Source organism: Melospiza melodia, chromosome 11 (assembly GCF_035770615.1).
Source record: "Melospiza melodia melodia isolate bMelMel2 chromosome 11, bMelMel2.pri, whole genome shotgun sequence".
NCBI lineage: Eukaryota > Metazoa > Chordata > Aves > Passeriformes > Passerellidae > Melospiza > Melospiza melodia.
Window position 1 is genome coordinate 13,977,044 of NC_086204.1, and position 24,237 is coordinate 14,001,280.

The following is a 24,237-nucleotide window of genomic DNA, read 5'->3' on the forward strand; positions in this document are numbered from 1 at the left end:
GTCCCTAAAAATGGCAGTTTGGGAGGGCATGCCTCTGGTTTTGACCACTATTTGGAGCACTGGCTCATAATTCAGCACCCACTGGGAATATAATTTTTAGTGCAGAATCGAGCATTTATTGAGATGTATTTAGGTGAAATCTTAACACAGTCTGTTGTAAGACTCTGGCTCTCCAGATGCCATCCCCAGCTGATCCACAGCGAAAGGGCTCAGTGTGAAGTGTCTGGCTGGGTGAGCTGCCCTTGGGATCCTCCAGCACAGGGGGGGCAGCCCCTGACCACGAGCACCAGCCAGGATATGCGCAGTTGCTGCTGTGAAAGGGGCCGTGCCACAACACAACTTGCTTCCAGTGTCGAGCATTGAGAGGTTGCACAGTGTTATCAGTCCAGTACAAGACAATTCCATAAGCAATTGCAGTGAAACTTGGAGACTCAAGAATTACATAGGTAGTGGTGGATCCATCAAAATCTGAGCTCATACACCCTGTAGTGTCCCTGCCTCAGTCCCGTAAGGGTACTTTAATTTTCTTCCTGTCTTGCAGCTCGTAAACATGCTTCTTTAGAGACCACATGCCAAATGCTGTTGGAAAAGGGCTGTAAAGTTTTGAAGATATATTTGAGGGTATTATCCAAGCATAATAAAGTAAAAAAAAAAAAACTACAAAGAAATTGAGGTTATTGAACAACTGGATTAAAATTTTAGGCTAGTAATATACTGATTGATTTTAATGTAACAGTTGATTTTAATGTACATTTGCTTGAACAAATGTAAACATTTGCTTGAACAAATAATTTCAGTATATTGCTGAAGTCTGTTCTTAGCTCAGTCAGTAAAAAACTCAGTTCGGACATTTACCTGTTGAAAATGTTTTACTTGATTTTAGGGAGATATTTCTAGATCAGAGATGAAATTGTTTTCTCATACAAATTGAAATGTTAAGTAATTAAGTAGCATTAAAATAAAGGTAATAGTAAAATAATGCCGGTGAGCAAATTGCAGATACTTTATTTAACCTGAAATCAGTAACACCCCAAAGTGTGTCTGCCTTCTCTGAAAACCTGGCAGAGAAAACAACACAATTGTCCTCAGTAGCACTGCTGTCTTTGTATAATATACCAAATGGTCATCTTGAAAGCAAAAGAGGACAGTAGGAAAGTCTCCTGCCTTGATGAGTACCAAAGCTTTACCTTCTCACAGACAGGAGTTTCTGAAATGTACAGTTCTCATTCTAATTTGTGGGGATTTTTCCCCTCCAAAATCAGCTGGAGTTTGAGACATTTGTGCTTTTCCCATGGTCTTTCACTTTCTAAGAAATAGTTTCAAAGAAGTTCAAAATATTCCCAGGTTTTCACTACCACAATAGCTCCACAGTGGCTGTTTCTGGCCCTCCATGCCCTACTTGCCACCCTGTGCCCGTCTAGGGATGCTCTACAGCATAAACTGTGCCCCAGACCATGAACCCTGCAGTGGGGAGACCTGATAACCCTCATGGCCATGTGTGTGACCTGTGCCATGAAACAGGCAGGATAGCCATGAAAGTTTTATGTTGTGGTGTTTTTCTGGGCCCAAGTTCTTGAGGAATTTTAAAAATATAATATGTGGCTTAGTGATCTACACTGGAACCAAGCTGAGAGTTGTGAAGTGAGCTCAGCCAGAAAGTTCAACTTTGTTTGTGCCCCAGATGGCTTTATATGCATAAGAACAGTAAGACTTTTTAAAGGCCGTTGGAAATTTTTTCTTGTGATCTATTATAGCTGATGTATCTTAAATTATTCTTCAACCCTTATCACAGCAATCAGGAACTTCAAATAAAGGTTGAAACGTGCTGTGCTTTGTCTTTCTACAGGAGCATGTTCTTCTCTCCAACTTGAAAAAAATAGGAAATCTTTAAGGCATACTAAAATGCAGCATGAAACTCAGTGTCTGTATCTAGTCTTCATGGGGGATGCTTGAAAGGAGTTGGATTCTTTTCCAGGGGGAACTTATGGCAGAGTGTTTGTGTATAAATTAACAGCAATGAAAGTGGTAAATTAAAATTGCACCATCAATTTCATTCTTAGTTCTGCTTTGCATTTCTATAGAAAGATTTATTATTACTGTGATTTACCTTCTACTAAGAGGTAAAAGAATGAAGAGTATGAGGTAGCAGCAGTTGTAATTATCTTCTGGAAGTCTCCAGCTTGTTTAAAGTGCTGCAGCATGTCTGCTCAGAGACTCAAGTTGGTGTGAGCGCACCAGGCCATCCTCCCTCCATTTTCTAGGCTGGATTTCCAGCATTTTCCCACAGAGCAGTTCAGCTGCAAGGTTCAGCACTCACTGAAGAAAAGATCTACCTTCCATCTCAGGTGAAGCACTGACCTCCTTTGTTGCCTCCATTTATTTTTTTTCATTTTCTCCCTGGCTCCCTGCATGTGCTGCCAATGAGGAGTGGTGGTGGTGGTGGTGGTGGTATGGTGGAAGTCCCAGATGAGCCATCCAGACACAGAACAGCAAACAGTGCTTGGCTTTTTTCCTCAGCACTGTCAGTAAAAAGATCCTTTGTACCTTCTGTGCTGAAATCCCAGGGAAGGCTCCTCCATATCTCCCTGCATTCGCTCCTTGGCTTGCTGGATATTCAGCAGCACACTTTCATAACAGTGCTGTGTAAGGTGGCTGGATTGGCTCTGGGGCATGCACACGGCTGTGGGACAAGCTCTCACAGGACCTCAGACTCAGGTAATGCCCTTGCCTTTCACCCTGACAGTAAAAGGCACTTTTCCAGCTTTACCTTCTCTGTGCAAAAGTGCTTCTGTGTTGCTGCTTGCTTTTGTTTCTACAGGGAGGAAATCATTAAAATCTTAACCAAAACCAAGCAGCCTGGTCCATACCAAAGAGCGAGAATGAGAGAGCAGGTGAGACGTGCAAGATAGGTGGAGTTCATTAGTTAAGAGAGACTGCTGGGATATTTTAATGATGAAGGTGGCATAAAACCTTTACTAGGGAAGGTGGCAATATGAAACAAGTGTCCATTTTATCTGGTTTCTTTTGTCCTCTGGAACAGAAACAGAAACACTTAAAAGCTAAAGGAACCCAATTAAATTCTGAAAGGAAATGAATATGATTTCACAGTTCTGTTCCCGAGACTCATTCTTTGAATATTCAGTTTGTATTATTTTCAGAAAAATGTAAGACATTATAATTCTCAAGATGTTTCTCATTCTTGAAGAGGGAAACTGGGTGCCTAGGCTGGTGTTTAAATACGATCCATACTCTCAGTAGTGTCATTGGGACCTGCCAAGTATTTGACATAGATCAGTTTCATTGTTACAAAAAATGAGCCAGTGGATCCCTCAAATCTACTCATTTCTGTTGGGGAAATGTTTAAAGACTTTAAAGCAAAGTCATCTTAAGGGATAAACAATTGATAGTAAATTATATTACAGAAGCTGGAAGCAATCATAAACAGTAACTTTTTAAAGATATCATTTCACTTAGGAGTATTAAATCAAAATATTACAATTTTATGATCTGTCCATACTGGTGTCAGTATCAGTGTCCCTGATATCAGTAAAGTATCAAAAAGAAAACTCTATAGCATCCTGAGATTGCTTTGCTTCCTAATTAAGACTACAACAGCATTTTAAAAAGTGTGAAAGGAACCCTGTGTGGTGTAAAATAGCCATAGAATGGACAAGCCATTTATTCCTGGCACAGGAATTTGCTTTAAGAGTAGGTTGAAGATACAGTTCATTCTTTGTGTCAGGCTAGAACATTGTTCATTTTCTTGGTTTTTTAAAGCTGTAATTGTACTTCTGTTTTGGGGAGAAAAAAAGAGAGAAAAAGAGGTGTTCTTAAATATTAAAAAATGCAGGGATAAATAATGCCATACCATGACACCTTTTATGGTTAGCATTAAGCTTTGTCTCTCTAGTTCCAGGGAGCCCCTTATGACAGAGAACAGCATTTTTTGAAGCTAGTTGGATGTTGCACTGTTGTACTTCATTCTGCCTGGGCACTGACATCAGAAGTGATTAGATTCCTATAGGCACCTAACTTCAGAAAGGACAGAAATGTCTGTACTTCCAAATTAAATGTACCCGGGAATATTCCTAGGTGCTCAGGCCAGCTGGCACCAAGCAGCCTGTGCCGATGATCAGAAGCTGTTAGTCTCCAAAGCAGGTTGGCTGCAGGCAGGCTGCCTGCTGGGAATGGCTCCTGGAGCATGCTGACTTCCAAAGGCTCTCCAGGAACTGCCTGGGACACTGATAGTCAGCACAGGCCAAAAGCAGGCAAAAAATGCTGTAATGCTTTGTTAGGACAGATGAAAACATCCTTGTGCCCAGGAACATTCCCAGACACCGATTTACTACTGTGGGTATGGAGAGGATCTTGCAAAAGACTCTGAAGGGAAAAAAAAAAAAGGACAAGTAATGGCAGTATGTGACTGGGCATGAAAGATGGACAGATGGACACAGAAATGAGCTCTATTAGATGTTAGTGAAAATTGCACTCAGAAAAAAGCTCTAACAGCCTGAGGCTTCAAAACCAAGAAAAGAAGTCAAAATTTTTAGAAAATCTCCAGAAATATCTAAGATATAATAGGATGTAATGAAATGATATAAATGTGTGACTAATACACATATTCCTGTATGGTGTGACTAGTATATATGTGCTATCCAAGTGTGGATGGTTTGAAAAAATGGTAAGTCCCTGTCTTTCCTGATGATATAAAGCAGCTATGCCATGAGTTCATTGCATCCCAGAGGCTGAATTCAGTTTGTAGGTGGGACAAAGTTGCAGTGGTTCAGATGGGAGCACCCAGAGGTTCTGTTTCCATTGAGGAGTGGTGCAGACAGACAGGTCAGATAGGAACAGGGCTGCAGAGGGAAATGGTTGATGCTGCAGACTGGTGTCCACACCATGTGCATCCCAGGTTTTCTTACTGACTTCTAGCTCTTGTCTGCTCTCATGGGCTAAATGCCCATTAGCAGCTGGAGCTCATTGCAGCTGCATCCCTGGAGCACACACACTCACTCAGGTTTCATTTCATCCAAAATAAAATGCAGTTTGTGCTCTCTGCAGCTGCTGCTGTAAGAAGTGAGGTGCGGTGCATGGGGACAAAGAAGAGATTCACGTCAAAGGTGTGCTCTGGTCTGAGCTAAACCATGAGTGCAGAGCTCAGGCAGCAGCACAACAGAAATGCAGGGCTCCTGGGCACGAGCTGAGGCCACCAGTGGGGTAGAGACAAGCTCTTAACTGCCCAGAAAAGATTTGCATAGACAAGGAAAAATTTTGTGCAAACACAAATGCATTAGCACAAAGCAGAGGAGAGAAATCTGGTCATTGTCTCACATATGGGATTTTTTGTATTGGCAAGAAGAGTGTTTTGCCAAAGCTTGCTTGCAGTAGCAAAAAGGAAAAATTTACCACATCAGGAAAACAAACTGACTCAGAAAATACAACTTTACTCATATCTGGCTTTGATGCACTGCACAAGATCAAAAATAAACTTTCAGTGCCGTTTGCAGAAGCATGAACTTTAAACTAAGAGCAGCAGCACTAAAGCAGAGAAGAGTTTGAATGCCAGCTGGATAGTTAAAACATCAGTAAATACTAGACAACAGAGACTTTGTTGGCATTTTCTGGGAGTCTGAAACTGCTGACAAAAATGTACAGCATAGAAACAATCAAAAATGTACATGATAGAAACAATCAAAATACCAGCAGTATTTTGTTGATTTAAAAAAAAAATGTTGACAATGTTGATTTAAAAAAAAAAAAAGCTGAACAAATTTAAATACCAAAAAGTATAGATAACTCACAAATACTTTGCTTTTAACTAAATGAAGTGCATGAATGAAAGAAGCATGTGACAAAACTGGGACAAACAATTAATAAAAGTTACAGACAAAACGTCAGAAAACTTAGCTGAACTAGGTAGCACTGTGGAAGAGCCCCTGTAGCAAAGTATTTATTTGGTATTTTAAAGGTCTGGGAAGTCTTCTAGGCAAAGAAAAGCTGGAAATGGACCCAGCAGTGCAGCCAGGAGGGCACTTGATTGATAGAATGTCCTCAGCACTCAGAGAAAAGGCATTAAGGCAAGGGAAAGTAAGGAGAGCATATCTCACTGCTGAGGTTTTGCAGAGCCACAGGTCAGATGGGCAGCCAGCCTGCTGTAGAGAGGATGGCAAGCTGTGCATATGCATGGTCTTTTAGCAATTTAATAAGGCATTACACAGACCTGCAGGTGGTAATGTACATTCCATCTTAAAAAAGACTTTACAGTTTCTGATGCAATATTAATATATTTGCAAATGTAGTAGATGTAAGAATTACAGACTGTAACTTCCTCAGTATCTTTTGAGCATCTCTTAGTGTGGATACCAGTGGAAGAAAATGCAATTTGATATCAAAACTGTGGTTGAAGAATGTCAACAGTATCAGCAAGAAGAACTAATGGAGCTGGCTGGGATCACTGCCATAGCTGTATAGGTGCAGAAACAGAACAGCAAAAGCTGTAGCTGATCATGATTACACTCTCATCTATCTGCTTGAAATGGCCAAGGCAATAAATCTAAAATGAAATAAAATGAGATGAAATTGCATTTGACTCCTGGAGCACTGGGATAATTGCTGACCTCTTAAAGGCTATTACCTAGCTCCTAAAAAGTAAAAACCATGCAGGATAGACACACACCTGAAAATGTCAGTTTGAAGATTAGTGGGATTCATAAACCATCTCACAATACCTTTCCACACTTTTCAGATCTGTACAGTCTCCTGAGGTGATTACTAAACAAAGGCATGCTATGAATGCAACTGCTGTGATTTGCTGGAGTCCTGTCCTGCATAAAGGAGCTGTACAGAGTACCCCACGGTGCAGCACTGCAGTGTGTAAGTGCTGAGGCCCAAGGCAGGGCAGGGCTGTGTGGCACACACGGGCCCCTCCAAGGAGTCTCGTCCCTCACCAGCAGTGTGGGAGCGGCCCTGACCACACACACTGAGTCATGTGGGCGAGTGAAAATGTCAGTCCTTATCTCCTAAGGGCAGGAAAGGGTATGAGTACAAAGTGGCCATCAGTTATTAGAGAGGATTTTATAAAGCCAGAACTAGCAACCCCTCAGTAACCACAGGCTGCAGCGACCCTCCTCGCCCAGCATCTGGAAGGGATTGAGATGTACACCCCTGAGTTCTTACCAGGCTGCTGTACACAGAATCAGGACAACTGAACAGTTGCTGCAGTCAGGTTGCACCACCCTGCAAGTCCCACCACCAAACTGCATTTGGAGCCTGGACTCATTCATTCATACAAATGACCTGGCAACAGAAATCTTCTCCACTTCTCATCACTGCTATCACTGCAGCAAATTGCAGTTTTCCCCACAGGGGTGTCATGGCTTGTTGGAGTGCTCTGCACCAGGACTGCATATTTGGGAACAGACTTATGCTCATGAGTGTTCTCTGGAGGCAAGAAATGGCCCAGCCTTCCCAAGGAGAAGCAGCAATTCTCTCCTGTGTGGTGCCTGCCCTGCCTTTGTAAGCTGCTCAGACTGAAGCTCTCCTAGGAGCTTTATCCATTGAAATACACAGCACCTCTAAAAAATGTGGAGAAAAAGAGTCAGGCAGACAGATGACATGGATTATCTATAATAACATAAATTATGTCATCTGTGACCTTTAGAGCGGCACTGCTGTTGTAGACAGCATTAATGTAGAGAAGCTGCACTAAGTAGAAAATTTTGTTTCCCTCTCTGTCTTAATGGTCAAAATGGCCACAGATGATTTGTTTTTGAGCTGTAGATTGAATCACTATAAATACCTGGCATAATTTTAACAAGCTGAATTATGTGAAGAAATAAAAATAATTTTTTTCACAATTTAAATGAGGATGAGATTTTTAAGTACGGCAGATTTTTGAGTAGCAGTGCTCTGTAGGGCTTGCAGGATCACTTTTACATGTGAAGAGGTTATGCTGTTGTTATCTGGAGCTGAGTGCAGAGCGGCTGGAGACAAGACAGTTTGTTCAAGCAGCACAAAGGATGTGTCCACTGTGTGCTCTGTGCCGCTTTTCATGGGAGCCATGCGGCTCCAGGGATGCAGTCAGGTGTGCATGCCCAAGGAGGGTGGCTTGGCTGTGGGACGTGGTGCTGGTTCCCCCAGTCAGTGCACAGGGCTCGGGCTCAGCCAGTGTAAATCCCCGTGTGTTCACCCACAGGATCAGCACAGGAGCTCCTTTGCATTTATTGGGGTTTTTTGTGCCACGTCACCCATTTGACCTGCAGAATAGCCACAGTGAGTACACAGTGCAAAGTGATAGATAAAGTTTATGTATCTCCTTTGTTTATCTGCAGGGATATACTGCACATGAGCAGTGAAAAAGGGAATGGCCTTTTCAAGCAATATGTGGTTGTGGTTCTGCTTAATAGCAGAGGCCAAGCTGAATGCATATTCTTGTGAACCTAACTGTGCATACAAATCAGTGAAGTCTTGCAGTACCAAGATTATCAGAACTCATTTTAAAGCTATTACAGTAATTTAAAACAAGATAGTTTTTTAAAGTACAGTGATGGAAGCCTGTAATCTGTGTTTCTAATGATTTGCATGTTGGATTTTTAAAAATCAAATTCTTCCTCTGATTGACTTGAGTGAAAATCTAATCAAATTAGCATTTTAGAATATATGACCATTGTAATGCCATATTCAGAATATAATGATACTTTAGATACTTTAGCTGTTATAAAGACAGATAAATATGCAAGAGAGGCACTGTGGGGGACTTGGGCTCTAATGAGGACTCTTCTGGTTTTATACATTTGGTTTTTATGTAGTGTCTGTTACTTTAGTACCTACATATTGGTGTCTCCTCACTACTTGATGGTGATATAAGAAACATTTATGTCAGTTTAGTGGAGCTCTCTTTTGTAATGTATTATTTATATTTGATTCATAAGATTGATGTAATAATAATTTTAAAGTGTTTAGCAATTACTTATTTCCTTTCAGATCTGTTTAAAGTTTTTAATAGCTTGAAATTATAAAAATTATTATCACTTTACTGCACCGTTACAATTTTTTCATCTAGCTATATTCCTTTTTTTTAATGTCATATGTTATGTGTTGCTTTGTCACATTTTCAAAACTGCTCAAAGGCCTTAATCAAACCAGAATATGCAAACTCTTCATAGGAGATTATTCAGCATTGTCTCATCCTTCCTCTCGCCAACTGAAGTGGGAGGTTTGACTATTGAGGGTGGAAGTACTTGCTATTAATGCTCGAACTATTTGTATTATGACTCTTAGCATGAGATTTAGTGAGTTTAGGATATTGAGGTGATGATGAAAGGCATTGTGTTACTGAATATGAGGACTGAAAGGCAGCAGTAGGCTCCTTGGTCATAACTGCAAGAGTTGACTAGAGCTCTTTTGTCTGCACTGAATACTTTACATTTAAATTAGGATTGTATGAAGTAGAGATGGAAGGATTACATGTGTAAGAGATGAATGAGGGAAAGTATTGTAGTCTGTGCAGGAGGAGGATAAGTGTTGTAGTTCATCTGCCATAAGAGATGGATTACAATGAATCTGAAGTGGAAGAAGGCTTAGATAGGAATTATTAGCAGTGATTTGCATTTAAGTAATCTATTAGTTCAATAATATATGTATAGTTATGCAGTGTGTAGTCTACCAGGGAAAAGTGGAGTTTATTTCTAGATATATTTAAATTATACGCTGTTTACAGTATAGACATTTGGTAATAAGTCTGGAGCTTCCATGCCAAAAAAAAAAAAAAAAAAAAAAAAAAAAAAAAAAAAAAAAAGTAGATCAAAACAAAAAGACAGGATAAACAAAAATCAAAACAAAAATCTGCAAAGGATCCAGCAGATGGGAAAAGTGTAGGCTCTTACCTCTTTTGGAAGGTTTGATTGCTAGCAGAAAGTACTTGACAGGCAAATTTGCAGCTGAAACACATACAGTAGTGGTGGAAATGCACTTTCTTTGCACACAGGGGAAGCAGTAGTCATTTCACTGAATGTACTGAAAGCCTTGTAGAGTGACTTTCAGAATCTCAATTTCTCCCAGAGTCTGGAAGAGGAGGTTGCCCTCTCTGTTCAGTCTCCCATTCCCCTGAGAGCATGAATCTGGTGGGCAATTCTGACTGCACTGGGAATATTTTCTATGGCCCTGGGGCACACATAAACTATTGATAAGTACTGCAGGGTCTGGAGCTGTATTTCCACCAGAGGATGCTGGACTGGAAGTGGAAAACCTAAGGCAGATGCAGATATTGCTCTTTTCATCTCCTCCTGGCCACAGGGACAAATTGGTGGGTTCTGTGGTAAAATGTTGAGTTGCTCGAGGAGCTCTTGAACAGATTCAAATGGGTCATTTAGGCACCTTAAATGCAGCTTCCTTGCCCTCAGAGTTCTCAAACAGGGCTGTGCTGCTCCTGGTGCCTGGCCCAGCTCATTTAGCACCAGTGGAATTGGCAAACTCAGCTTAATGCTCACCTTGCTGGGTCAGCAGTATCTGTGATTGAGTGGCCAGTTGGTAACCACTATAGCGGCAAGGATTTCCATGCTTTGTCATAGTTGGAAGACAAGATTTGTTCTTCCCTTTTAATAGTCTAGCTGGCATCCCTGAGGCTTCTTTGAAAGGGTCTAGAAAACACACAGTTCTAGGACTGCTGGAGTCAATCCCATCAGTACATGTAGCCCCAGAAGAGAATGGTTAAATCCAAACAAACATGATTTGTTGGATTTAACCATTCTCTTCTGGGGCATTCAGTTCGGAGAAGGTGGGTAAAAGTATCTACCAATGGCATTTTCCATGTGATCATGTGATTTAAAGCATTCATAGAAGAAGTGCATAAACTGAATGTATAGATATATGTATAAATGGTATATAGATACACATGAAAATGTGAATACTGCACTGATTTTTTTTACTTAGGTATCAGTAAAAGTAAAAAATCTTGCTTGAAAAAAGTTTTTTGCAACACTAAGGCTCAACTGATACGGATTCCTGTTTCCTACACACATTTGAATACAGTTATATTTGCTCGCCTGACAGATATTTGTTAATAGCCATTCTGCTGACATCTTCTTTATGCTGCTGCTTAGCTGACAGAATTTCATCTGCATAAATGGGTGGAAAGTCCTTTCCTCACGTGTCCAACAAACTGGAGACAAAGTGCCTGCCAATGTTTTAATTTCTTTTCCATGTTCTGGTTAGAGAGTGAGAAGAATGCTTTCACTCCACAGTGTCATGAATATGGTAATCTATGGAAATCACAGAAAGCAGGTACTTAAGTTAAGCACATACTGTACTACAGGAATCCCTGATGAATTCAAGTCTCTTCTGTTTAGAGAAGATGTTGTTGTCTATTAAGTGACAGACTGCCAGATGTTCATGAAGTAGCACAGTAATGTGTATCAGTATCTTCTTTTCTTTACCCCAGAAGGTAACATTTTCTTTATCATCTATGTCATCCTGGCTTTTGATTGTAAATGTCTAAGCTTGCTTCAAATATTAACTCTTTTTTGTTTTGTTGATGAATATTTTATTACTTCAGTACATTTGTAGAATGTAAGTTGTTGCTGCACTGTAGTAAGCCTGTAATTCTAAAATCTTTTCCCTCGCTTGGTGTATAAAAACCAAACATTTGAGTTAGAACATGAAGAATAATTCGCTTCTGATTTGGAGCTAGAAGAGAAAATTGTAGCAGTGTTAGAAAAATTACAAAAGGAGAAATAATTGTTATTTTAAATAATATTTTTATCTGCACATTCAAGCATGGCACTGTATATCTCATGGTGAGGTCACTGCAATGTGTTTTCCTAGAACACACATTATTGTTCTATTTAGACTCAGAGTTACTGAAGGGCTGGGGGTTAGCTCACCCACTTCAAATAATCATGGTTTAAAGAGCAGGCAGAATAGTTGAGTAACTAAATGCAATGGTATATACACATGCTGTGGGCAGCAGAGGTTACAGAACAAGTATATGGGCAGTAATTGCAGATTACTGAGACAGGACTGCTTACCGAGCAAATAAAAGTCCCCCCAAAAAAATTGAAAACAACTGAAAGGCAGAGTTCTTTTTTCTGAATAATTGTTGTGTTCTGTCCTTTATTTTGATGGCATTCCCACATCATTAAAGGCACTGATGCCAGGAATGTATCAGCTCTAGGAAACAGAGCCATGAGAACCCTTTTAACACAAGGGACAAAGTTCTTGTGGCTTCTTGCTAATGCAACCACAGCAGCTCCAGGGGCTGCAGCAGCTGATGTTGGCCCGAGAAACTCTCTATCAGGTGGAAACTGACAGAGTGAAGTATCCCATCCTCTGCATGACACCCTTCTGCCCACGTGCTGTGGGGAGGATCCTGCAGGATTCCCTGCTGGAGGTGTTGACATGAGCCCTAGTGCCAGCTCTGACCACAGCAGTGTATGGGACAGACACTGTATAGAATTTAGCTTTGAATGCCTGAAAGAATGAGAACGTCTAGCAGGGTAACAGTTTGCAGCTTCACTTTCTCCATCGCCACACATCGTTTTCATTAGTTAAGCAGTTTACCTGTGGGGAAAGATTGTGCAAAATATTCTCTCTGTATATCTATTAATATGAAAATATGTGTTATTTGCCACCTTGAGAGGAACAGAATTCAGTTGTTGTTGTTGTTGTTGGGTTTTTGTTTTGGGTTTGTTTTCTTTTTATTTTCCCAGAAGAAACACAAGCTACCTTGACATTCTGACAAGATTTTGTTGCTGTTACTGGTGCTGCTTTTGTTACTGGGACCTTGTGTTTTCTTTCTCTCTGGAAATGTTGGAGTCATGTTTCATTGTATTCTCAGAGAACAAGGTAGAAAGCAGATACTGTTTCAGGAAACTTTACAGTAATCTTCCTGTTATTGTTGTAAAGTCGCAAGAGGATGGAGGCAGACCATATATGGTTTATGATGACACTTAACTGTGCATGGTGAGCTGAGCCTGGCTGGATGTTAAGTGCCCACCAAAGCTGCTCTATCACCCTCCTCAACTGGACGGGGGACAGAAAATATAATAAAAGGCTTCTGGGCCATGGCAATCAGGTTGGTTAATCCTGATTTTCCCTTGATGAATCCATGCTGATTAGTCCTGATGACCTTCTTATCTTCCCCTTGCCTAGAGATGGTGTCCAGGATCAGCCATTCCATCGCCTTTCCAGGGTTTGAGGTGAGGCTGAACAGCTGGTTGTTCCCTGTGTGCTCCTTGTCCTTTCTGAAGACTGGTGTGACGTTTGCTTTCTCCCAGTTTTCAGGCATCTCTCCTGGCTGCCATGACCTTTGAAAGATGATTGAGCAGTGATCTCTGGCAGTTCCTCAGTACTTGTGGGTGCTTTCCATCAGAGTCCATGGACTTGTGGATGTCAGATTTGACTAAATGGTTTCTAACCCAATCCTCTTTTACTGAGGAGAAGTCTTTCTTTCTCCAGACCTTCTCCCTGCTTTCCTGGGTCAAGCATTCCTGAGGGCTGGATTTGGAAGTGAAGACTTCAAAGAAGCTGTTCAGTATCTCAGCCTCCTCTGCAACCCCTTGCAAGGTTCCTTTTTCCATTCAGTAGCAGCCCCATATTTTCCCTCCTATTCCTTTTGCTAGTGAGGTATTCATGTTATCCCAGAGGCACTCCCAGCATTCCTGATGGGCCCAGCCCTGGCCAGCAGCAGGTCCCTCTTGGAGTCTGCTGCCCTTGGCTCAGTCAGACACAGGAGAGGCCTCTCCCTGAACCCCTGTAGCCCACCACTACCAAAACCTTGCCATGCAAACCCAGCTGAAATCTGTGTCTTCTAACAGTAGATGGCATCCAGCCCCTTAGGAGCAGACAGGTCCCAGATAAGCAACCCATGACGACATCATGGGGACAGACATGGATTTTCCCAGAGGAAGGATCAGATCAGTTTCCAGGTTAGAAATGAAGTCTGGGTCATCTGATGCCCATTGCACTGCCCTGTTCCCCAGCCTGTTGTGCTGCTTAGGCTGCTTGCTGGTGTGCCCATGGAAACTGCAGCACTCTCAAGTGGAGGATTCTCTCCACTTTTAGCCATTAGGAAACAAGCACCTTCTTTAGTTCATAATATGCTCCATTACCTTTAGATTGATCTGTGAATAAATTATAATCAAAACAGACTTACTCACCTTAAAGCTCTCTGGCTTAAGGTTTCATTGTTGATTCATTAAGTTGTCAGTTCTCTATTGGCAGGGTAATGCCTTTTTATATCTGAATAGAGACAGGTTTAGTGGAAGATACTGTTATCTTTAAATGAGGAGGATTTAGGTTTTTTGGTAAGAATAAATTCATCAATGATGAATCCCTGGAGAAAGTACTGAAGCAAAAATCACAATGTTGCTGAAGATTTATACAGTTCATCAGTTAAAAGGCAGCTTTTGAAAGCAGAGGCGGGGGGAGGATTTGGATTTTTGTTTTCTTTCTGTAAAATACTCCAGCAAAATATTTCAAGCTTAAAGTTTTGTAATAATGCAGTTATAAAGAACGAAATAATTCCACTTAATGTATTTATTTAGACTCCATTCTTGATGTTAGAACACAGAAACACATTGAATTATGTCTATATAGAGACAGATGGATACAAATAATGCAGCTATAGACATCACTGATACAGATATATAAGTAGACAAGAATTATCTAATTACTCTGTTTGTTGCAATCTTCTAAGCATTTGCTATGCTCCACATATTCATATTAATTGTTTTTTCTAGGCAGATGTTGGTCTGACAAAGATACCAGTGTATGGAGAGTTTAGTGATGCTGGAATATCTGGAAATTTAAAAAATAAAATTATTGTATAAAGATTACAAAAGCAAACAGAAATCAACACACCAAGCTCTGTGCTTGTGCTTTCATTGGGAATTTTGTTGTTAAATCCCCCATGTGCTCAGGAAGGTGTCCCCTACAATGATTAGAGGCAATTTAATTTTAAAATCTCCTCAGTATCCGTCTCTTCTGCAGTTATTTCAACATTTTTCCACCTTTGCTATATCCGGTAACACACTTCATTAAAATATTTTTTGCCATTTCAAATGGCCTTTGACTGCAGAATGTTTGAAACCGCAGCTCTGAACAATAAGCAGTCTCCTCAACATTCCATATGTCTGAGCATTACTCATAAGGGGAACCATCAATAAGTCCTTCCTAAGCTCCTGAGGCTACATTTTCATGTATTATTTATTGCTATAGAAAAGATTGCTGGTTTTCAGTGTTGTTTAATGAAATTTGGCCTGGCTGCTTGTGAACTACTAGACCCCAAACACAAAATAACCAGGCCATTTGTATGGGCACACAGTCAGCCTCTGTGAAGTCACAGGGAGCACATTGTGTATGGGCACAAGCCTGGACTAAAACCTACATGGTTCCTTAGTTATTTTAAATTCCATGCAGCCAAATTCTTGATTGAAAAACAGCAGTGCACAGCAAATGTGAAGCTTGGAGGATAGTTTTGTAGATTAATCATAGTTTATTTTTAAAATATGTGGATTAAATGGTTTAATTTCACTGCATGCGTGTCATTACAAAACATCTGAATTATGGAAATGAAGGCATTGCACACTTCTCAAAATGCCCACTGTACATCCCAGCTAGCAGCTATGTCAGATATAAAACTCTAAATACTTCAATCTCACAACTATGAAAATTAATTAACCTTTGTAATTCACTTTTCACCTATTCACAAAAATAGATTCTTTTTCCACACATTTCTTTAGATCACCTATTTAATTTCAATATTCTTAGTGTTTCTGTCTGTAGAAATTGAGAGGTTTGGCATATAGAAAAGTAAAGGATTTTTTCTGCAAAGATTTGGCTGTTGTTCCCAAAGATGATCTTCAATCAGTCAAGCCATGAACAACTGTCTCCTCTCTCTACTACTTCAGTTAAAACCTCAGCAAAATTAGCTTTGCTACCTACTCTCAAAGTCAGCAATTCAATTCCTGGCCAGACAGGAAAGAATTCAAAAACGCTTTGTCATCAGGTCTCCTGCCCTCTCAAACCAAAGTTGTTGGCATCAGCACATAAATTATGGAGAGGAAATAGTTCCTCCGTGACACAGCCACTACTTATTCATAGCCAAAAATATATTTCTAATTGATTCAGCCTAGAAGACATACAGGAACACTTTTTCATCAAAATTTGTAATTTTTAGAATTCTGCAAAAAGTTTTAGGTTTTCTAAAAGTCATATAGAGAATTGAGTTTATGTGTGTGTGCTTTAGAGCCTATTGATTAGATTGGAATTAGACAAATTCTTCTTCTACTATTTTGCTAATTCTAATTCTTCTACTTATTTTGCTGTTTACAATAATTCTGCTTTTGCTGCCTTACTTGACTTCAGTATGTAAGGCCACCACTTCAGTGTTGTTTGCTGGAGTTCTCAAAGCCTGATTTTAAGATGTCCTAGAACATTTCATGTCCAGCAACTGCACAGAAAGGAAAGTTGGATGCCTGTAAGGAAGCCTTGAACAGACATGCAGGAGCAAAGTTCCCATTGATCAGACAAAGTAAGAGCTCTCTGCCAGCAGGCAAACTCAGGCTGGCTCTGCATTTGGAGCTGCAGCACCCCTATCCTGCCCTGCTGTGGCCCAGAGCAGGGCTCAGTCCCAGCCTGCAGGAGCACCTCTGGGGAGCTCTGGGACAGGGCGAGGCTGGAGCTGACCCGCTGTGAAAAATGTCTTGAGACCACAAACCACATCATGGAAGCAGGGGAGCGTTTCAAGGACATCACCCTCTGGCTGTATGCTCAGAGTACCCAAACCCAGCAGCCAAGGAGCTTCTGTTTGTCATAGCAAGGAGCTGAGGTGCCAGGGTTGGGTACTGTGACTGACAGAAGTCATTGAGGAATTTTTCTCCTAAGGATTAGCAGAAGAGCAGGGTAACCTCTTCTGGATTTACTTCGTTTTAAAAAATAATAATTTTTAAATTTTTAAATAATCTGGGATTTAAAATTCACATTGAAATTCCCTGTTAAAAAATTGATAAGCACAGCAGTACTGTATCTTGTTCGATATGCTCTTTGAGGTTGTATTATTAGCGTGAATTAATGCCAGCAGCTGCTCAGGCGATGTATCCCCTGTTACTACCTGCTGCTTTCTGCAGTGCTGCTGTAGTTTCTGAACAGGCTTGAGTTAGGTGGATAAAATACTTCTGCAGAATGGGGAACTAGTTTCAGGGGAGGAAGGGCATGGTCTATTGCATCAAGCAAAAGTCCATTTTTCTACTATTTTTCACTCACCTAAATCTGTGATCGTGGCACACTACAGTTGTCCGTCTGTCTCTTCCAGGTAAGGAAAAGGAATTTTTTTGTTCAGGAAGATGAATGTTTTAGGAAATCTGATCCAGCTCTTTCCTGTTCTTGGGTGAGACATGAGTTTTGCAATTCAGTGAAATCTTCCTCTGGAGTTTGCTTAATTGGGTTCAAGGACTAAATGTTCCAGAAAAGATTGCAAGTGGTACATAGAGGAAAATTAGGAGATTATAATGTGTTTCAGTTCATTTGGTGTTTGTTAGCCTTACTTTGACAGGTTAAAAGAGCCTTCTGTTATCACACTGCCAAATACGTTTGTAATTTTTAAAAGTGTGTATTGATTTATTCAGGTATTGATACAAATAATCTTAAATACTGGTGGAACTCTTCTAAGTAAACTGATAGTTTTATGATACCTTTCCATATAGTATAAAATGAAACAGAAATAAAGTTGGCATTTGAATTATTTAACATGATACATTTTTATATATAAGCAAGTATGCAATAGGGAAATAATAGACTGTTGGATGCTGACCTGCAATTCAGCTATTTTTCTGCTGTGAGATATTAATATTTTAATATTCAGTATATATTTCCAAGTCAGATCCCAATGTTCATGTTTGATTTTTATTCACTTCTCACTCTGGTGCAGGCTTACTGATTTCAATTTCAGCTTCCTGAATAAGAAGCGAGTTGCAGTCAACATGGACTCGAGATCTCACCCTTGGGATCAGACTCATCTTTTTACCATACCCATTCACTAAACATAATCATGTTTACTGATTTTCGTTTCAGAAACTGCCCAGTTTTGGGCCTTACCTGGAGCAACGCAAAAAGATAATAGCTGAGAACAAGATAAAACTGAAGGCACAGAACATGGCTGCTGAACTTCCTGAGAAAAAACACTTTGTTCCGAAGAAACCCATTCCAGCAATCAAGGTAACAAAAATACATGCATAAGATGTGATAGGCAGTTGACATGCACAGTCATTTCTAGCAGTTTGAGTTGGTTATTACTGCTTTTAAGCTTGTTAGAGGGCATCAAAGACAACTCTTTATGCAGACTTTCTAGCTTTTAACCAAAATCGATGGGAAATGATTTGTGATGTACGTGTTCAGGTATTTCCCTAATGTCATTTTTCAGAATGAAGATATTCAGGCAGTGGAGCAGTAGTTGCAGATCAAGCAGGAGTGATGCCTTGAAGAACAAAGCAGAACTGTTTAGAATTTCTTTCAGCTTGAATGCTACAGTTTGAGCTGTTTTGCATGATACCTTTTGATTACATGCACTGTGTTAAATGCCTCCATCCCTCATGTAGGATCAATGGCAAAGGCTGGTGTTCAATACATATAAAAGCTGTGTCATAGGTTTAGAGATTGAACTTTTAAAGCTGGAGAATGTTTGTCTAAGTAGCTGATCCACTGTCTACAATGAGTAAATGTCAAGGTAAAAATAAAACCTGTGACCCTTATCTACTGCATAATCCATACATTGAAGCTTTTCCCTTCCCTTAGGTAATCAATAAATATCAATAAAATGAAACAGCATGAGCTAATTATTCTAGGTGTTCACTTTAGAGCTTACTTAAACATCAAGTCTGAATAGGAAAAATAATTTTTTTTAAAATCAAGATTCTCATGGAAATAATTTATAAAGCAGTATGAAAATTGTGTCTGTTGACCGTGTTGACTGTCTTCTTCATATATGGGAGAATATCAGATATCTACATGAGCAGACGTGTAAGAATTCTTGAAAAAATAAGGCCAAGCATAAAATAAAACATGAGCTGTGGCTCAGAAAACCACATAATTCCCAAGAGAATATGGCAGTTTACTGGTACATCCAGTATTCCAGGGTAACTGGTAGGATGGCAGAACCAGACAAGGAGAAATTTTGAATCATCTTCCTGTTTAATTTAATTAGTTTGCCACTTCTGTAGACGTCTCTCAGGTTTTTGGATTGCTTATTTTGGTTTGTGTCACGCTTTTGAAAACCCCTCCCATCTTCTTGTACTGAGGTTCTCTTATATATATATATATATATATATATATATACAAAAAGTTCCAAAGAACAGCAATCTACTCTTTTTTCCTCACTATGATGAGCATTTTCAAAGCTTGCTTGACCTCAGAGGTTTCGTGGTTCTGTTCTCCTTGCAGGGGGAGTATTGATGTAGGGAAAAAGAGAAAGAAGAAGCAACAGCTAATAACTGCATTTTCAATGAGATGGCTTGCTTCTGAAAACAGCAGAAAACCAAAAAAACTGATAACTGTCCAAAAGCAAGTAAACTGAATGAAGGGAAAAGTTTAGCAAGAGGGAAAAGCAGACATGAAGACCAGGGGAAAAAAAACCAACACATTAAAAATTGAGATCAATAATTTATTATGCCTAACTCCAAGTAGAAAAGCAAAAAAAGATCCAAGTAGTAGGAGACAGATTAAAAAGAAGGAAAGAGAGCCCATTGCAGGGGAAGAGGAAAATGAATTCCCTCAAACACATTTGTTTACACAGATATTGAATACTTCTGAGTGGTGTCTGAGGAGCTTCTCAGCCAGAGAAATCAGGGTATCATCTTGCTCACCCTGAAGCTCTTACAAGAAGCCAGGCATTGCCAAAGCTGACTGCTGGCAGTCTGTCAGTCTGGCCATCTCTTTCCAAGGGAATGTGCTCACCATAATGACAAAGGCAGCAGCGAGAGGAGTTTGCATGGCCAGCTTTAACAGAGGAGGGGCTGCAGGGTGGCTCCTGTGAGAAGCTGCTGGAAGCTCCCCAGGGCCTGACAGCCAGCTGCAGGACAGACCCACCACTGGCCAAGGCCAAGCCCAGCAGCTGTGGCATTGCCTCTGGGATAATGTCTTTTAAAAGGGGGGAAAAAACAGCAATTTCAGTCACAGGGAGGAGTGAGAATATGGCCTCTTCAGGGATCTGCTTGATAGAGGACCAAGAAATAAAGCCCTGGAGGCAAGAGAGGCCCAAGCATCCCAACAAAGAGGAAGTCAGGGAAACATTCCAGAGGCCTGCAGAGATGTACAGTAGCTCCTGGACAAACTCAGACACATCAAAGAAGCCCTCAGAGAGTGACCAAGATGATTGAACAGCAGGAACACTTTCCTGTGTAGACAGAGAGACTTGTGGTTGTTCAGCCTGAAAAAGAGAATACTCTGGGGGCACTCTAGACCCCATTCCTGTACCTAAAGGAGAGATAGGTGCCCTTGAAAGAGCTATGACCTTTGTCTGGTTGTATTTTTGGGGGGTTGCAACAAATTTCTTGATGCCTCCCAAAAATTTCCTCATCCGTCTAATTGGCTGTTGGGTTGGTGATGTGTAATTCCAACATCTATATAAATTCCACATGCTGTCAAATTGCCATTTATTTGTCAATTTAAAACCCCTCTGTGATTATCCAAAATCTAATTTATTTTTGGATGTCTTTTCCCTTGGCTTTTCTCTTTTTTTTCTCTATTTTTCAATATTAATTGAAACTGCATATTTTGATTTTTGGCAGAGTTGTTTATTCTTTTCTCACTTGTCTGTAATATTAGAAATTGTGCTCCATGTGGCTGTGTGCCCTGGATCTTTTCTTCTCAGTTGCAGTTTTGTACAGCTCCCACAGATGTATTTGCCTACCTCAGGTTGCCTCCTTATTGCTTTAATTTCTTTCCTTACATGATCCCATGTTTTTCTTCCTAATAATTTAGTTCTTTGTCCTTCAGGGCCTATACCACAATATTCAGTCACCATTTATCTGCTTATTTTATTTCCTCCTTTTTTTATTCCGGAAGCCTGCCTGTGGAGATTGTTTGGTAGTTCAAACATTCTGGCATAGCTCTCTTAGCTAGGGCATGACATGCCGTTCCACCTGCTGGAAAAATATCCACAGACATCCTCAAGCTTAAATTCCTTTTGTTTGAAATTTTTTTCACCCTCGTTGGTACAGATACATTTGCATGGTCTTTTGCACACACAAATATGCAAGTCTTTTTTTGTTGATGTGTAAGTACCTGTCTAAAAGCCAGCACTGTGGGAGGCATTAGCCACATTTAGTCCAGTGCTGTGATAAATCTCTAAAAGCCTCTTGGGAGGTGAGGAATATTGAAGTAAGGACAGCTCTATTTTGCCACAACTATTTTGTACCATTTGGATCCTTCCTGGCATGGATCTGTGTGTTTAACATGAGCAGTTTTACCTTGTGCTTGCCTGCCTGGAAAAGACCATATTGTAATCTTCATCATAAGTGTGGAGATGTTGCATATTTCGGGTGGAACTATACATGTGTCTCCCATAATTTGTGGGAGTCTAAGGCTGATTCTCCCAAGTATTTACTCAAACATTAATCACAGAAACAATCTCCCCTGCAATAGCCCATAGTACTCTTCTCCCTTCCCTTCCCTTCCCTTCCCTTCCCTTCCCTTCCCTTCCCTTCCCTTCCCTTCCCTTCCCTTCCCTTCCCTTCCCTTCCCTTCCCTTCCCTTCCCTTCCCTTCCCTTCCCTTCCCTTCCCTTCCCTTCCCTTCCCTTCCCTTCCCTTCCCTTCCCTTCCCTTCCCTTCCCTTCCCTTCCCTTCCCTTCCCTTCCCTTCCCTTCCCTTCCCTTCCCTTCCCTTCCCTTCCCTTCCCTTCCCTTCCCTTCCCTTCCCTTCCCTTCCCTTCCCTTCCCTTCCCTTCCCTTCCCTTCCCTTCCCTTCCCTTCCCTTCCCTTCCCTTCCCTTCCCTTCCCTTCCCTTCCCTTCCCTTCCCTTCCCTTCCCTTCCCTTCCCCCTTCCCCCTTCCCTTCCCTTCCCCCTTCCCTTCCCCCTTCCCCCTTCCCCCTTCCCCCTTCCCCCTTCCCCCTTCCCCCTTCCCCCTTCCCCCTTCCCCCTTCCCCCTTCCCCCTTCCCCTCTCCTCTCCTCTCCTCTCCTCTCCTCTCCTCTCCTCTCCTCTCCTCTCCTCTCCTCTCCTCTCCTCTCCTCTCCTCTCCTCTCCTCTCCTCTCCTCTCCTCTCCTCTCCTCTCCTCTCCTCTCCTCTCCTCTCCTCTCCTCTCCTCTCCTCTCCTCTCCTCTCCTCTCCCTCTCCCTCTCCCTCTCCCTCTCCCTCTCCCTCTCCCTCTCCCTCTCCCTCTCCCTCTCCCTCTCCCTCTCCCTTTCCTCTGCTCTGGTTGTATTTCTGCCTGGTATTACTCTGTCCTTAGTGCAGAATTTGGCACTTGGACTTGTTAAATTTCATCCCATTAATCATTGCCCAGTGCTCCAGGGCACTCCGCTTCTGTTGGTAATGCTGGAATGGCTGCATATTCCACATCATGGCTGCTTAATTGGAACAGCACTGCAGTACTTATGGGGGCTAGTTTGCCTCTGATCAGGATGTCAGGGGTGTCTCCCACCCTGTTTTCTCTTCCTTTAATCTAGAATGTATCTGTTGGCAAGATCAGCAAAAGTTACTTACGTTGATAAGCTGCTCATCGAACTGTACTTTTTCACTGTGATAGTACCTGTTCATCTAGTTCTATAAAATACCTACAGGTTCCTTGGATTTTAATTTAGTTTAAATGAAAACTTGTATCAACTCTACAGTCTTCTGGTTCAAAGCTTTTCCTGAAACACACTCAAGCATATTAAACAACATCATAGCTAAACCAGAAAATTGACACACTTTGTTCTGCTAATGCTTTACCTTTTCTGAACATTGATCACTGTATTCCAGCCCTTTATTTTTTGCTCTGTTTAGCCACTTCATGGCTAGTTAATTTCAGAGCTCTCTTGTGTCACAGGCCTCTGTGAGACACCTTGTCAAATATTAAAATTACAGGAGTTTTTGTTTTTTAAGAGTTTTTTTAATTTATTACTTCATAGTCTTCATAAAAATTTGTGATAAATACAAGAAGCATAATTTTCATTATAGAAATCACATTGAATTGTGTCACAAAGGTTCATTTAAGTGGACAGCACTCACAGGCAAGCAGTGTGAATTTTTTGGGATTATCCTGTGCACAGCCAATAATTGGACTCAATGTGAGTCCCTTCCAAATCAGGATATTGTGTGATATGGTATGATTCTATGATTTGAATTATTTTTTAAGGCCCACTTTATCTAGTATTGCAGCTGTAATACTGAAAACAAGGCTTAGAGGTCCTTAAAGCCCAGAGTACCTTTAATAGCATTTTAAGTATTAGCAAAGTGTCTGTAATCCTTCGAGAAGAGTTAGTTTTATGTATTTTTTTAAGCTACTTTACTGTAAATTGACCATGGTCATGTACCCTCAGATTCTGGTGACTTTTTATTTTTTAAACTAATCCATCATTTTATTTCTAACATTTCTTCTTTTCATCTCTCGCTCTCTGACCATTTTCTCGCCTTTATTGCCAAAAAAGATCAGGTGGAAGGCAGGTACCTCCCTGACGTGTGTTCCCTTTGACTTGCTGCATGGCATGCAGAACCTGCACTGTGTGTGGTGTTCTGATCAGAGGCCTGTGATGTTCATCATCTCTAGAACACAGCATGGTCTTTTACAAAAGCATCTGCATGAAGATGGACACAGCAGGTCTGCAAGGAGCAGAGCTGAACCATGAATTGTATTTACAAATAGAGGTTCACTAATACGATGACTTATGAAAAGCTAATCATCATAAAATGGTTGATATATTAACATTAAAATGCACCTATTGTAGAATTGCAAAAATAATATCCTACTGAACAGATCTTCTCCTTGTTTATACTCAAACCCACATCTGCTTAGCTTAGTGACAAAAAGAATTTTTTTTCTGTATTCATTAGTAACATAAAACTAATGGATTCTGCTCTGATTCTCTCCATAGCAACTGAATTCCCTGACAATTCCAGTTGCAGGACTACATTCCTTTCCCATTTTTTTCAGTTATGTTGAGAAGAGGAGGAGAGCACAGCAGTAATCAAAAAGAGTACTCTAGGTCCCTGCTGTCACAGAGGTGCAGATTTAACTTCCAGTTTTGGAGGGGTTTTTTGGTTGTTTT

The 24,237-nt window shown here is 40.8% G+C and overlaps 1 protein-coding gene across 2 annotated transcripts in view; it reads left to right on the forward strand.

Moving 5' to 3' along the window:
• The window catches only part of DPYD (dihydropyrimidine dehydrogenase), a 329,324-nt gene that overhangs the window by 297,907 nt on the left and 7,180 nt on the right, over nt 1-24,237 (forward strand). For both annotated transcript variants that reach the window (XM_063165647.1, XM_063165648.1), the window contains exon 21: nt 18,067-18,210. In XM_063165647.1, coding sequence (XP_063021717.1) covers nt 18,067-18,210 — 144 coding nt within the window. The remainder of the gene's footprint in view (nt 1-18,066; nt 18,211-24,237) is intronic.